Raw genomic sequence first — 15493 nt, forward strand, 5'->3', positions numbered from 1 at the left:
GTATAGACAATATGTGCTCTGGGATGGTGAAGAGCAGTCACTAGACTAGAGCAACTGGAAAAGGCTTCATGGGAGAGAGAAGCCTTCAGATGAGCTTTGGTGAGTAGGTAGAATTGAATTGGAAAGAATGGTTCATCATGAGTAATGTTTTGGGAAAGTGAGAAAAGCTTGTTTTAGGTGTCTAAAATGGCCTGACTGGAATGAAAAATTTCTTAGTTGAGAGTGTTGGGAAGATGGTTGGAAAAGTATGTCATGGTTAAGCTTTGGAGACTTTAAATGTCAGGTTAAGTTCTTGTCTGAGAGCCCAATGTGTAGATTAAATCTACTTTTATTCTCACTCTAAAAGCTCTCATTTATTTATCTTTATCATTATTATTATTATTGTCAAAGCATCAGAATTGTACAAGGTATCTGTCTTTTCTATTGCATTCCCCCTCTCAAGAGCATGAACTGGACAAGGAGCAAGGTGAAAGAGTTTTACTGGATTTTAGAGAGAAGTAACCCCCCTAAGAGAGGTCTTCGTAATTGGAGAGATTTTATTAGTAGTGTTTAATAAAGATTTTAAAGACATAGTGTAGATGATTTTTGACTGGAGAACCTAATTCATTACTTACTTTAAAAAAATCATTTGAGGGCTTCCCTGGTGGCGCAGTGGTTGAGAGTCCACCTGCCAATGCATGGGGATACGGGTTTGTGCCCCAGTCCAGGAAGATCCCACATGCCGCGGAGCGGCTAGGCCTGTGAGCCTTGGCTGCTGAGCCTGTGCGTCCGGAGCCTGTGCTCCGCAACGGGAGAGGCCACAACAGTGAGAGGCCCGCGTACCGCAAAAAAAAAAAAAAAAATCATTTGAGGTGATTTTCTTTAGGGGTGATAGCTACTTCTGAGAGTCCTTTTTTCCCTAATATCTTATGGTAAAGGTTTTTGAAGAATCGTATTTCAAGAACTTTTTTCCCTTCTTCCACATTAGTATCTTCAGATAATAAGAAACAGATTCCTAATGATGCTTCTGCCGGAAGTGAAAGAGACTCATCAGATATACCACAAAATTGGTCACTACAAGATCATTATAGAATGTATTCACCCATAATATACCAAGCCCTCTGTGAGCATGTGCAGACTCAAATGTCACTGATGAATAACTTGGCTTCAAAGAACAACCCTAAAGGAATTCCTACTGCACCTTGCCACACTGCGTCTGGTTCTGGTTAGTATGAATGACGTTTTAAAAGGCATGATTATAAGCTCTAATTAAGTTGCCTGGTAATTGTACAAGCAGTCTGAGATGTGAATGACTTTTTTTCCCTTTTCCCTTTTAGAATCTCAGGCATCTCCATATTCTAATTATAGCTTATCCACCTCTACCCCAGTCCAGTTACCTCAGCAACCACCCTGCCCTCCAGTGGTTCATTCTGTGAGTACAGTTTATATACTATATAAGTAGTAATTTGCTTTCAGAAATTGTCGTCTTGAGAGAAAATTGAATTTGCTCATTGTATCTTAATGCCCTAGGATGTAAAGACCAATTATTTTTTCAAGTTATTTTGTATTGGAAAAGTTTTACCTATTAATTGGGGAAGGGGGAAAGGGAAAGAGATTACTTGAAAAAAGAAATCACCCATACCTACCACCCAGGCATAATTGCTGTTAACACGTTGATAGAGCATGTTCCAGTTATTTAATTCTCTGTGTAGGTTTTGTTTTCTGGTTTTAATTTGTTAAGTTAGTTTTCTTTTAAAAATATCATCATAATTAAATTTTATAACGTTTTATATACTGCTTTTTCACTTAACATTTTATTGTAATTTACCTTTTTGAAATTTTTAATAAGTTGTTAATACTCTATGTAGTGAATATACCATGGTCTGTGTGACTACTCACCTATGGTTAGACATTTAAGGAAGTTTTTACCACTATAACATTTCTCTAAATATATTTGTGCAAAAGCTTTTTCACCATATTTTCTTACATTGTAATTTCCCAAAGTGGAATTTTGTTTAGTCCCAAAGTAGACTAATTTTTGATGTCTTTAAACCATGTGTGATATTTGTAAACGATCTATTTTAGTCATGGCTTTATAATGTTCCCATATTGCAGAGGCTTTAAAAAGCTAGAATATTGTGCTGAGGGGAAATTCAGTTTATTTACTGGTAATCTATAACTCTATCCTGCAAATGTCATCTTCTAACATTTTTCATTTGAGTTTATTATAGTTAATGCCTACAAGTCAGTGCTCACATTTTTGAAGGCTTAACTTGTTTTTTTCTTTCTTTAGGAAGTTCAGACTGATGGTGACAACCAGTTTGTATCACAAGGTAGAACAATTCCTGTGGACTGTACTGATGATGTTCTAAGGAATTCCTTCAGTACTAGTCTTGGAGTTCCATGTAGCCTGCCCCAAACTGACAAACCAGCTACTCCAACATTTCAGCAGCTGGGTCTTGCTAATGGAATTCTGCCACAACAAAGAGTTCCTAAGGAACCAAACCTACTAAAGTGTTTCCAAACATACACGAAACTGCTGGGTTCTCATCCAGACGGTCAGACTTGCTGCAGCCCCACCCTATTACAGCCAGATTTCTTGGCTATTAAAGAAGAAAAATATGTTAAAGAACAAATTGGAGAGGTCAGAAGTGAAAGAAAGGATTTAAACATACCCGTGCAAGATACAAGAATAAAGGATGTGCAGAATGCAAAAAATGTGAACCAGAGTGCTGAAAAAGTTAGAACTATCAAGTATTTGTTGGGAGAGCTCAAGGCCCTGGTAGCAGAACAAGGTAGATAAAGACTTTCTTTATAATTTTCTGTGACACATCATTTATTTTATTTTTTTTAATAATTTTAGCATTAATTAATTAATTTTTAAAATTATTTTTTATGGCTGCGTTGGGTCTTTCGTTGCTGTGCACGGGCTTCCTCTAGTTGCTGTGAGCAGGGGCTACTCTTTGTTGCAGCGTGTGGGCTTCTGACTGTGGTGGCTTCTCGTTGTGGAGCACGGGCTCTAGGCACATGGGCTTCAGTAGTTGTGGTGCGTATTCTCAGTAGTTGTGGCACAGGCCGTAGAGTGCAGGCTCAGTAGTTGTGGCACATGGGCTTAGTTGCTCCACGGCATGTGGAATCTTCCTGGACCAGGGATCAAACCATGTCCCCTGCATTGGCAGGCAGATTCTTAACCACTGCACCACCAGGAAAGTCCCTGTGGCATGTCATTTAAATTCAGAATAACTGACATGGAGTTTGTGATATTTTCCATAGAAATATGTCTTGTGCTAATGAGGAAATGAATTTTGTCTGTTTTATTCTTGTTTTTTAGGTTTTGCTCCTCTTGTTTCCTGTGGATTTGAAATGTGCTAGGGAATATCAAACAGTCTTTTACTTGAAAGTGTGTATTCATTCTGCTTGATTCAAAGGACCTTGAAAAGATTCAACCAGTTATAGAGATAAACTTTAAGGGGTTAGAGAACCCTAAACATGATTAACTCCCTAGAATAGAATGATAATTTTTTCCTATTTTAAAAAGGTGGAGAAAATTTCCTCTCATCATTTCTTTAATAACCAACTGTTATAATGTTTAACAAATCTCACTTTGAGAAGGAACCTAAAACTTTTTATGCCCTTTTAAATTCACTCTTGGGATTTTTTAATTAAATCAAGAAAAATGTCTTGGGTGGAGTTAAGAGACATTTGAGCCAGGTCATATTCATATGTTTTCATTATAGGTGTATATTCTAAATAATGGCTTTCATTTGGAGTGAGTTACAGATTTGTCATCTAGAAAACACAGTAATTAATTGTGGAAGCACTGATTGAATACCTAATATTTGCAGGCTGACAAAAAAAGTACCAAATGTTAAAATTTATCTAAAGGATTGTAGCACTGTTGATCCAGTGGTTTAATATATTAAAATCTCCTGTGGTTTTAGACTTTAAGTTTGTTACTATTTTCTTAACCAAATACTTAATCATTGGTAACAATAATAATAGTAACAATATCATTTACTGAGCGCTTACCATGTGCCCAGCACTGTGCTAAGTGTTTTATATGCATTATCTCATTTAATCCTCACAGCAACCCTATGAGGTACTGTTGTTATCTCCATTTAACTATGAAGAAACCTAGGCTTCAACAGTTAAGTAATTTGACTAAGGTACATTGCTAGAAAATGGTGGAGCCCAGGTCTCGGCCTCCAATGCTTACAAGTAAAACCCCTCTATGGAGGATTGGTAGAAGTCTGCTCTGTAATTGGGCACAGTTGTTTACTATGTGCATGTAAACATTCCATCAGGGTGTTAAAATACTCATGGAGTTGAGTAAATTTTTGTAACTAGAATACTCTTTACCTCTTTTGGATATCAGACAGTTAATACTATATTTATCAAATGTTTTCAGTTCACAGAAAATTTGAATAGAAATGAGGGGACAAAAATAAAAGGACAAAAGATCTAAAATCTACCTTCTCCCTGTGACTGTTTGCCACCTCCCAAACCATCCACTCCCCACAATTAATAACAAAAATGATAACTGCTTTTGATGCTACATCAAATGAAGTGTAGCTGATTGTGTTAACCTACTTTATAAAATTAAATAATAAAATCTTATCTTAGTAGACCTTTCCTCAATGTGTTGCCAAATTGAATCACCTAAAGTGAGTTATTTGTTTATGCCAGGATCAAAGGTTGTATTATAAATGTTAATACTGTAATTAATTATAGGAAACCCTTTAGCAATTATAGGAGTCTAATATATAGTCTTTTGGTAAATGTGAACTAGGAGATATATATAAACCATCTTCCTACTAGACGTTTTAACTGAAAAAATCACTGATAAAATTCTGTGACTTAAGATTAATCTTTAGTTTACTGAACTTAATGTCTTTAGAATTCTTTTCAGTAAGGAAATGCAGGTGGCAGGAAAGAAGAAAATAGGATTTGTATAATAAATTCATAAATAACTGAGTTGAGTTTGTTTATAGCATGTATGTATATTTCTGAAATATTTTCTTTTTTAGTAATACATATGAATAATCTTATCCAAAAATAATTTATGATATTGTCTTTACTCATTTCTTCTGCCTTTTATAGAAGATTCAGAAATTCAGAGGTTGATTACAGAACTGGAGTTGTATATATCTCTGCTTCCAACAGTAAATGGAAACACAAATATTCAGGTTGAAATAGCACTGGCCATGCAACCACTAAGAAGTGAAAATGCTCATTTACGCAGGTAAGAATTGCTCTTTGAATTTTTTTGTCTCCATGCAAAGATGTCCCGTGGCCAGAACAAAAGTGCCTAATGATATATCTAGGGCTTCATAAGGAAAATAGATATATACTGTCTTACTGTGCTGCTACTTTTTCTTCCCTGTTTTCCAAATATTGCTGGCATTCTCTAACTCTTCCGTTACTTCTGCCCACTAGTACATATTTTTTTACATCTGTTATCACTTGGTTGGTAGTGAATGGAGAGGAAAATGAACTACCTCAAGGTATTTATCAGGCCAGTCTAGGCCATACAGTAACAAACTCCAAAATCTCAATGGCATAGCACAGCAGAAGTTTATTTCTCCCTCGCACCAAGACCAGCATGGGTCATCTGAGGCTATCCTGTGACTCAGGATTTAGGTTCCCTCCGTCTTAGGATCTACTATCTCAGTATATGTTATTTAGGAAAAAGAGAACATGGATATGGCAAACCAACTCTTACATGCCCTGGCCCAGAAGTATGATAGTCTCACTTCTACTTGTATTTTATAGGCTAAAATGAGGAATATGGCCCTGCCTAATATAAAGATCTGGGACATGAAATTTTCTCATACTTCCATATACTCCAAAGGAAAGGCGAACCTAATATGGGTGAACACCAGTCGCCCCACTACATTCAGACATAGGAAAAAACTCATTTAAATTCTTAGATAATTTTTCTTTTGGCTATCTTAACTTATGTTGATATTATGGCCTTAATTTGTTTAGAAAAGATATAAACCAGGTATCTAATCTTGAAATACAGAAATCACTTACACGTTATCAATAATATCTTAACTTTGAACATTTCGGTGGTGATCACCAAGCCCCCTGCTCCAGTGTCTGTCAGTACACTTTGCAGAGGATTGGAGGACACTTTCAGGTGCTTCTGCAGCACTGCAGTGTGTGAGTGTGCCCTGAGAGGGCATTATAGTTGCGTGAGCTATAGACATTGTACCAGATGGGAACTGCAAGGACCTGCATAATTTTAAAAAACTGGAAAGCAACAAAATAGGATTCCTAGTTGGAGGATAGCTTAAATTCATGGATCTGGAGCCTGCAAAGGCACGACACTTAGTGAGATTTACTCGTTTAGGATTATTTCTCTAAAGGTCATTAGTCTTTAGATACTGTGGTATATGGTGGGGTTTCTGGTTTAAATTCTAATAATACTGTCTTTAATCCTGACCTAAGGGATCCCTATAATAGCATTAGTTTTTCAAAAGCAACACCAAGTATAAATAATAATAATGGTAATAGCTAATACTACTACTAACATTTATTGAATGTTTCTTATGTGCCAGGCCATAAGACATAATATAATATGTGCCATATATTATTCTTTATATGTCATCTCTTTAAATTCTTACAGCAGCTCTATGAGGTAGGTATTATGTTATTCTTATTCAGATGAGGAAACCAAGGCACAGAGAGGTTATGTAACTTAACCCAAGGTCACATACCTAAGATGTAACAGAGACAAGACTCAAACCTGGCTGGGCAGTTTGATTTTAGAGTGCATTGATCTTAATTTCTACGCTTCTGCATTGCTTCTGCTAGGAAGTAGAGACTAACTTATTTATGCTTCAGTATTTATGTGTATTTTGTGGAACAAAAGAACGTACTGTAATCCATTTAAAATAAACACATATGTTTTTAAAGGTATGACTATCAAATAGTTTCTTAAACAAGCATACTAAAACTTAGTCTCCAGATATTATCTATTTTAACATTGTGACCATGGGAAATATCAGTAGTTGTTATTTATTTATATTCCTTAGAACATTTTAAAATTGCTTTAGGAGCTAATTTATAAGCCACTTAAGAAAATGAGACTTAATACTTTATTGGTCACTGCTTGTTGTTAATTTTTTTTAAAGGTATTAGTTTAATGTCTCACCTAATTCTTCAGACTTGGCATCAAAGCTTTTTGGCTGTGTCCTTAGAGGACAAAGATTAAATAGCATGCTACTGCCATTGTTTACCTGACCTTCTAAAATTGAAATTATTGAAAAATGAGGAATTTGTCAGATACTCTTTTTAGCAGAATGAGATTTCCAGCACAAGTATAGGAATTTTTTTGCCTCTTTGGTAATCTTTATTTGGAAAGAAACATCCATAATCTCCATTACAAATGAAAGTTGGAATGCATAGGCTTATTCAAAAGTGTTTTTCAGCTTTTTCAATCAAAAAAATTTTTTCTTTCTTTTTTGGGCATTTTGAAACTTCCTGTTCCTTTATGGCCAGAAAACTAATCTTTAAGGACTTTCTTGGTGTTTATTGCCATCATGTGGCTTAAAAAAAAATAGCTAGGTGCATTATTTCTTTGGCATTTGGGTCTGGGCAGTTTTTATGTGAGACTCCTGACACAGTGCTCAACATTTAGCCTTCCTGGTCCCTACCCATAAAATGTTTGTAGTACCCTGTTCACTGTGACCACCAAAAGGCCTGGCACATTCCAAACTTTACTGGGTGAGGGCTGTGGGGGTTCCAGTTCAGCTAGAGAGGGACTTTAATATTCAAAGGGCAACTTAGAATTCACGACCATTTCCTGATATTAGACTCAAATATGAGACCATTGTGTACCCACACAGAACAAAAGCTGAAGTGGATGTCAATGGGAGGAGCTGGAGTGTGGCCTTCAGTCTTTTGGCCTGATAATTTGACATATGGTAACATAATTCTTCCAGATGGAAGTTACTAGAGGAAGAATAGATAGTTTGCTTTTATTTCACTTTTTATTTTTAGCTTTTTATTTAGTTTTTGAATTTTATTTAATTTATTTTTTTATACAGCAGGTTCTTATTAGTTATCTACTTTATACATATTAGTATATATATGTCTATCCCAATCTCCCAATTCATCACACCACGACCACCACCCCCTGCTGCTTTCCCCCCTTGGTGTCCATATGTTTGTGCTCTATATCTGTGTCTCTATTTCTGCCCTGCAAACCAGTTCATCTGTACCATTTTTCTAGGTTCCACATATATGCATTAATATGCGATATTTGTTTTTCTTTTTCTGACTTACTTCACTCTGTATGACAGTCTCTAGATCCATCTGTATCTCTACACATGACCCAATTTCGTTCCTTTTTATGGCTGAGTAATATTCCATTGTATATATGTACCACATCTTCTTTATCCATTTGTCTGTCAATGGGCAATTAGGTTGCTTCCATGTCCTGGCTATTGTAAATAGTGCTACAAGGAACATTGGGGTGTATGTCTCTGTTTAATTTCTGGTTTTCTCTGGGTATATGTCCAGTAGTGGGATTGCTGGGTCATATGGTAATTCTACTTTTAGTTTTTTTGTTTGTTTGTTTTTTGGTTTGTTTGTTTGTTTTTGCCGTACGCGGGTTTCTCACTGTTGTGGCCTCTCCCGTTGCGGAGCACAGGCTCCGGACGCGTAGGCTCAGTGGCCATGGCTCACGGGCCTAGCCATTCCGTGACATGTGGGATCTTCCTGGACCAGGGCACAAACCCGTGTCCCCTGCATCAGCAGGCGGACTTCAACCACCAGGGAAGCCCTATTTTTCGTTTTTAAGGAAACTCCATACCATTCTCCATAGTAGCTGTATCAATTTACATTCCCACCAACAGTGCAAGAGGGTTCCCTTTTCTCCACACCCTCTCCAGCATTTGTTTGTAGATTTTCTGATGATTTCCATTCTAACATGTCTGAAGTGATACCTCATTGTAGTTTTGATTTGCACTTCTCTAATAATTAGTGATGTTGAGCAGCTTTTCATGTGCTTCTTGGCCATCTGTATGTCTTCTTTGGAGAAATGTCTATTTACGTCTTTTTGGATTGGGTTGTTTGTTTCCTTAATATTGAGCTGCATGAGCTGTTTATATATTTTGGAGATTAATACTTTGTCCATTGATTCATTTGCAAATATTTTCTCCCATTCTGAGGGTTGTCTTTTCGTCTTGTTTGTAGTTTCCTTTGCTTTTCAAAAGCTTTTAAGTTTCATTAGGTCCCATTTGTTTATTTTTGTTATTTCCATTACTCTAGGAGGTGGATCAAAAAAGATCTTGCTGTGATTTATGTCAAAGAGTGGTTTTCCTATGTTTTCCTCTGAGAGTTTCATAGTATCCGGTATTACATTTAGGTCTCTAATCCATTTTGAGTTTATTTTGTGTATGGTGTTAGGGAGTGTTCTAATTTCATTCTTTTACATGTAGCTGTCCACTTTTCCCAGCACCACTTATTGAAGAGACTGTCTTTTCTCCATTGTATATGCTTGCCTCCTTTGTCATAGATTAGTTGACCATAGGTGTGTGGCTTTATCTCTGGGCTTTCTATCCTATTCCATTGATCTATATTTCTGTTTTGGTGCCAGTACTATATTGTCTTGATTATTGTAACTTTGTAGTATAGTCTGAAGTCAGGGAGTCCGATTCCTCCAGCTCCCTTTTTTTCCGTCAAGACCGCTTTTGCTATTTCGGGTCTTCTGTGTCTACATTACAAATTTTAAGATTTTTTGTTCTAGTTCTGTAAAATATGCCCCAGGTAGTTAGATAGGGATTGCATTGAATCTGTAGATTGCTTTGGGTAGTGTAGTCATTTTTACAATATTGATTCTTCCAATCCAAGAACATAGTATATCTCTCCATCTGTTGGTATCATCTTTAATTTCTTTCATCAGTGTCTTATAGTTTTCTGAGTATAGGTCTTTTACCACCTTAGGTAGGTTTATTCCTAGGTATTTTATTCTTTTTGTTGCAGTGGTGAATGGGATTGTTTCCTTAATTTCTCTTTCTGATCTTTCATTGTTAGTGTATAGGAATGCAAGAGATTTCTGCACATTAATTTTGTATCCTGCAACTTTACCAAATTCATTGATCAGCTATAGTAGTTTTCTGGTGGCATCTTTAGGATTCTCTATGTATACTATCATGTCATCTGCAAACAGTGACAGTTTGACTTCTTCTTTTCCAGTTTGTATTCCTTTATTTCTTTTTCTTCTCTAATTGCCATGACTAGGACTTCCAAAGCTATGTTAAATGATAGTGATGAGAGTGGACATCCTTGTCTTGTTCCTGATCTTAGAGGAAATGGTTTCAGTTTTTCACCATTGAGAATGATGTTTGCTTTGGGTTTGTCGTGTATGGCCTTTATTATGTTGAGGTAGGTTCCCTCTATGCCCACTTTCTGGAAAGTTTTTATCATAAATGGGTGTTGAATTTTGTCAAAAGATTTTTCTGCATCTATTGAAACGATCATATGGTTTTTATTCTTCAGTTTGTTAATATGGTGTATCACATTGATTGATTTGTGTGTATTGAAGAATCCTTGCATCCCTGGTATAAATCCCACTTGATCATGGTGTATGATCCTTTTAATGTGCTGTTGGATTCTGTTTGCTAGTATTTTGTTGAGGATTTTTGCGTCTATATTCATCAGTGATGTTGGTCTGTCATTTTCTTTTTTTGTAGAATCTTTGTCTGGTTTTGGTATCAGGGTGATGGTGGCCTCATGGAATGAGTTTGGGAGTGTTCCTTCCTCTGCAGTTTTTTGGAAGAGTTTGTGAAGGATGGGTGTTAGCTCTTCTCTAAATGATTAATAAAATTCACCTGTGAAGCCATCTGGTCCTGGGCTTTTGTTTGTTGGACGATTTTTAATCACAGTTTCAATTTCATTATCTGTGATTGGTCTGTTCATATTTTCTATTTCTTCCTGGTTCAGTCTTGGAAGGTTATACTGTTCTAAAAATTTGTCCACTTCTTCCAGGTTGTCCATTTTATTGGCATAGAGTTGCTTGTAGTAGTCTCTTAGCATGCTTTGTATTTCTGTGGTGTCTGTTGTAACTTTTCCTTTTTCATTTCTAATTTTATTGATTTGAGTCCTCCCCCTTGTTTTCTTGATGAATCTGGCTAATGGTTTATCAATATTGTTTATCATCTCAAAGAACTAGCTTTTAGTTTTATTGATCTTTGCTATTGTAGTCTTTGTTTCTATTTCATTTATTTCTGCTCAGATCTTTATGATTTCTTTCCTTCTGCTAACTTAGGGCTTTGTTTGTTCTTCTTTCTCTAGTTTCTTTAGTTGTATGGTTAGATTGTTTATTTGAGATGTTTGTTGTTTCTTGAGGTAGGATTGTATTGCTATAAACCTGCCTCTTAGAACAGCTTTTGCTGCATCTCATAGGTTTTGTCTCATGATGTTTTCATTGTCAGTTGTCTCTAGGTATTTTTTTATTTCCTCTTTGATTTCTTCAGTGATCTCTTGGTTATTTAGTAATGTATTGTTTAGCCTCCATGTGTTTGTGTTTTTTCCCCCTGTAATTGATTTCTAATCTCATAGTGTTGTGGTCAGAAAAGAGCCTTGATATGATTTGAATTTTCTTAAATTTACCGAGGCTTGATTTGTTATGCAAGATGTGATTTATACTGGATAATGTTCCGTGCGCATTTGAGAAGAAAGTGTAATATGCTGTTTTTGGATGGAGTGTCCTATAAATATCAATTAAATCTATCTGGTCTATTGTGTCATTTAAAGCTTGTGTTTCCTTATTAATTTTCTGTTTGGATGATCTGTCCATTGGTGTAAGTGCGGTGTTAAAGTCCCCCACTGTTGTGTTACTGTCGATTTCCTCTTTTATAGCTATTAGCTGTTGCCTTATGTATTGAGGTTGCTCCTATGTTGGATGCATATATATTTATAATTGTTATATCTTCTTCTGGGATTGATCCCTTGATCATTACGTAGTGTCCTTCCTTGTCTCTTGTAACATTCTTTATTTTAAAGTCTATTTTATCTGATATGAGTATTGCTACTGCAGCTTTCTTTTGATTTCCATTTGCATGGAATATCTTTTTCCATCCTGTCACTTTCAATCTGTATGTGTCCCTAGGTCTGAAGTGGGTCTCTTGTAGACAGTATATAGATGGGTCTTGTTTTTATATCCATTCAGCAAGTCTGCGTCTTTTGTCTGGAGCATTTTATCCGTTTACGTTTAAGGTAATTATCAATATTTATGTTCCTGTTACCATTTTCTTAATTGTTTTGGGTTTGTTTTTGTAGGTCCTTTTCTTCTCTTGTGTTTCCCACTGAGAGAATTTCCTTTAACATTTGTTGTAGAGCTGGTTTGGTGGTGCTGAATTCTCTTAGCTTTTGCTTGTCTGTAAAGCTTTTTATTTCTCCACCGAATCTGAATGAGATCTTTGCCCGGTACAGTAATCTTGGTTGTAAGTTCTTCTCTTTCATCACTTTAAATATGTCATGCCACTCCTTTCTGGCTTGTAGAGTTTCTGCTGAGAAATCAGCTGTTAACCTTATGAGAGTTCCATTGTATGTTATTTGTCGTTTTTCCCTTGTTGTTTTCAGTAATTTTTCTTTGTCTTTAATTTTTGTCAATTTCATTACTTTGTGTCTTGGCGTCTTTCTCCTTGGGTTTATCCTGCCTGGGACTCTGCGCATCCTAGACTTGGGTGGCTATTTCCTTTCCCATTTTAGTGAAGTTTTCGACTATAATGTCCTCAAATATTTTTTCAGGTCCTTTCTCTCTCTCTTCTCCTTCTGGGACCCCTATAATGCGAATGTTGTTACGTTTAATGTTGTGCCAGAGGTCTCTTAGGCTGTCTTCATTTCTTTTCATTCTTTTTTCTTTATTCTCTTCTGTGGCAGTGAATTCCACCATTCTGTCTTCCAGGTCACTTATCCATTCTTCTGCCTCAGTTATTCTGCTATTGATTCCTTCTAGTGTAGTTTTCATTTCAGTTATTGTATCATTCATCTCTGTTTGTTTGTTCTTTACTTCTTCTACATCTTTGTTAAACGTTTCTTGCATCTTCTCGATCTTTGCCTCTATTCTTTTTCTGAGGTCCTGGATCATCTTCACTATTATTATTCTGAATTCTTTTTCTGGAAGATTGCCTATCTCCACTTCATTTAGTTGTTTTTCTGGGGTTTTATCTTGTTCTTTCATCTGGTACATAGCCCTCTGTCTTTTCATCTTGTGTATCTTTCTATGAATGTGGTTTCTGTTCCACAGGCTGCAGGATTGTAGTTCTTGCTTCTGCTGTCTGCCCTCTGGTGGATGAGGCTATCTGAAAGGCTTGTGCAAGTTTCCTGATGGGAGGGACTGGTGGTGGGTAGTTGGCTATTGTTCTGGTAGGCAGAGCTCAGTAAAACTTTAATCCTCTTGTCTGCTGATGGGTGGGGCTGAGTCACCTCCCTGTTGGTTGTTTGGCCTGAGGTGACCCAACACTGGAGCCTACCCGGGCTCTTTGGTGGGGCTAATGGCAGACTCTGGGAGGGCTCATGCCAAGGAGTGCTTCCCAGAACTTCTGCTGCCAGTGTCCTTGTCCCTTGGTGAGCCACAGCTGCCCCCCACCTCTTGCAGGAGACCCTCCAACACTAGCAGGTAGGTCTGGTTCAGTCTCCTATCAGGTCACTGCTCCTTCCCCATGGGTCCTGATGCACACACTACTTTGTGTATGCCCTCCAAGAGTGGAGTCTCTGTTTCCCCCAGTCCTGTCAAAGTCCTGCAATGAAATCCCACTAGCCTGCAAAGTCTGATTCTCTAGGAATTCCTCCTCCCATTGCTGGATCCCGATGTTGGGAATCCTGACATGGGGCTCAGAACCTTCACTCCAGTGGGTGGACTTCTGTGGTATAAGTGTTCTCCAGTTTGTGAGTCACCCACCCAGCAGTTATGGGATTTGATTGTATTGTGATTGCACCCCTCCTACCGTGTTATTATGGCTTCTCCTTTGTCTTTGGATGTGGGGTATCTTTTTTGGTGAGTTCCAGTGTCTTCCTGTCAATGACTATTCAGCAGTTATTTGTGATTCCGGTGCTCTTGCGAGAGGGGGTGAGAGCACATCATTCTACTCTGCCATCTTGAACCAATCTGTCACTTTATTTTTAGTTAGAAAATGTAATAGGAGAGCCAGTGAGTTAAGAATTAGATATGCTGGATGTATCATTTAGACCATCTGGAGACATGTATGGTATGATCCAGGATAGAAACAGACTTGGGAGTTATTCACTGACCACATTTTTATTGAGCATTTACTACAGGTCTGGCACTGTGTAGACACTGGAGACAATAATAATTAAAAGCAAGTGATTTGTTATCAGCATGTAAGTGGTAAATTACCCAAGAAGGTATAGAGTGTGAACGAAGCCAAAGGGGAATTGCTGGGGAACAACAGCTTTTTAAGGAAAGAACACAGGAAGAGGAGCCTGTGAAAGAAACCCAAGAAGGAACAAGTAGAGAAGGATCAGGAAAACTGGGAGAGAGTGATACCACAAAAGCTGGGAAGAAAGAATTTACGGAAGGGGAGAGATGTTTGTATAACATTCAAAATAAACAAATTGACAAAAGGGACAAAGGTAGGTCAAGAATAAACATCACAAGACAGATCACCCGAAGAAAACCCAGGAAAACTTGAAACAGTATCTATAGGTTCAAGGAAATTAAATGTAATAGAGTCTCTCTTAGAAGCAGGAAGACAGAGATTGAAAAGAGAGAGTGCTTAAAGAAGAAGAGACAGTAAGAGGAGAAGAAAACTGGATTAGGTGACCTTGGAAAAATAAAAAAGCTAAAAATTACAGAAATGAAAGCCCTGTTAGAAACAAATAAATTAACACCAAACAAACATCAAGTCGGGGATATTGTATTCCATTAGAACCTAAGCAGGGAACTTTCCTGGTGGTTCAGTGGTAACGAATCTGCCTTCCAATGCTGGGGACGCAGGTTTGATCCAGTTGGGGAACTAAGATCCCACACACTGCGGGGCAGCTAAACCCCCGTGCCACAGCTACTGAGCTCGCACACCTCAACAAGAGATCCTGCATGCCGCAACCTACAGAGTCTACACTCCCTGGAGCCTGCCCATCACAACTAAAGAGAAAACCTGCACGCCCCAACTAGAGAGAAAACCCCGCGCACCACAACTAGAGAGAAGCCCACACGCCACAACAAAGACCCCGTGTACCACAACGAAAGATCCTCAATGAAGAGCCCATGTGCTGCAACTAAGACCTAATGCAGCGAAGAAAACTAAAGAAATAAAAAAGAAGCTAAGCAATATGAAGGCTGAATTTTGTTGTTGTTTTGTTGGTTTTTGTGTTTTGCTTCTCCCCCCAAATATTTCTGTTTCAGTTGCTACTAAATTCATAGTTCACTGTCTCCTGTAAGCCTTATCTTATTTCTCTTTATAAACCCCTTAAATAATTTTTATTAATTTATTTTTATTGCGGTAAAATATGACATAATATTTATTTTTTAACTACTTGT

General features: G+C 37.3%; 1 protein-coding gene across 7 annotated transcripts in view; it reads left to right on the plus strand.

Annotated features, from left to right (window-relative positions):
* CCDC14 (coiled-coil domain containing 14) overlaps nucleotides 1-15493 on the plus strand; it is a 45323-nt gene that overhangs the window by 15265 nt on the left and 14565 nt on the right. For 6 of the 7 annotated variants that reach the window (XM_032631564.1, XM_032631565.1, XM_032631568.1 and 3 more), the window contains 4 exons: nucleotides 968-1204; nucleotides 1317-1411; nucleotides 2273-2774; nucleotides 5080-5221. In XM_032631564.1, the coding sequence (XP_032487455.1) occupies nucleotides 968-1204; nucleotides 1317-1411; nucleotides 2273-2774; nucleotides 5080-5221 (976 nt within the window). The remainder of the gene's footprint in view (nucleotides 1-967; nucleotides 1205-1316; nucleotides 1412-2272; nucleotides 2775-5079; nucleotides 5222-15493) is intronic. The other variant, XM_032631566.1, reaches the window with a different exon arrangement.

Source organism: Phocoena sinus, chromosome 4 (assembly GCF_008692025.1).
Source record: "Phocoena sinus isolate mPhoSin1 chromosome 4, mPhoSin1.pri, whole genome shotgun sequence".
Classification (NCBI taxonomy): Eukaryota; Metazoa; Chordata; class Mammalia; order Artiodactyla; family Phocoenidae; genus Phocoena; species Phocoena sinus.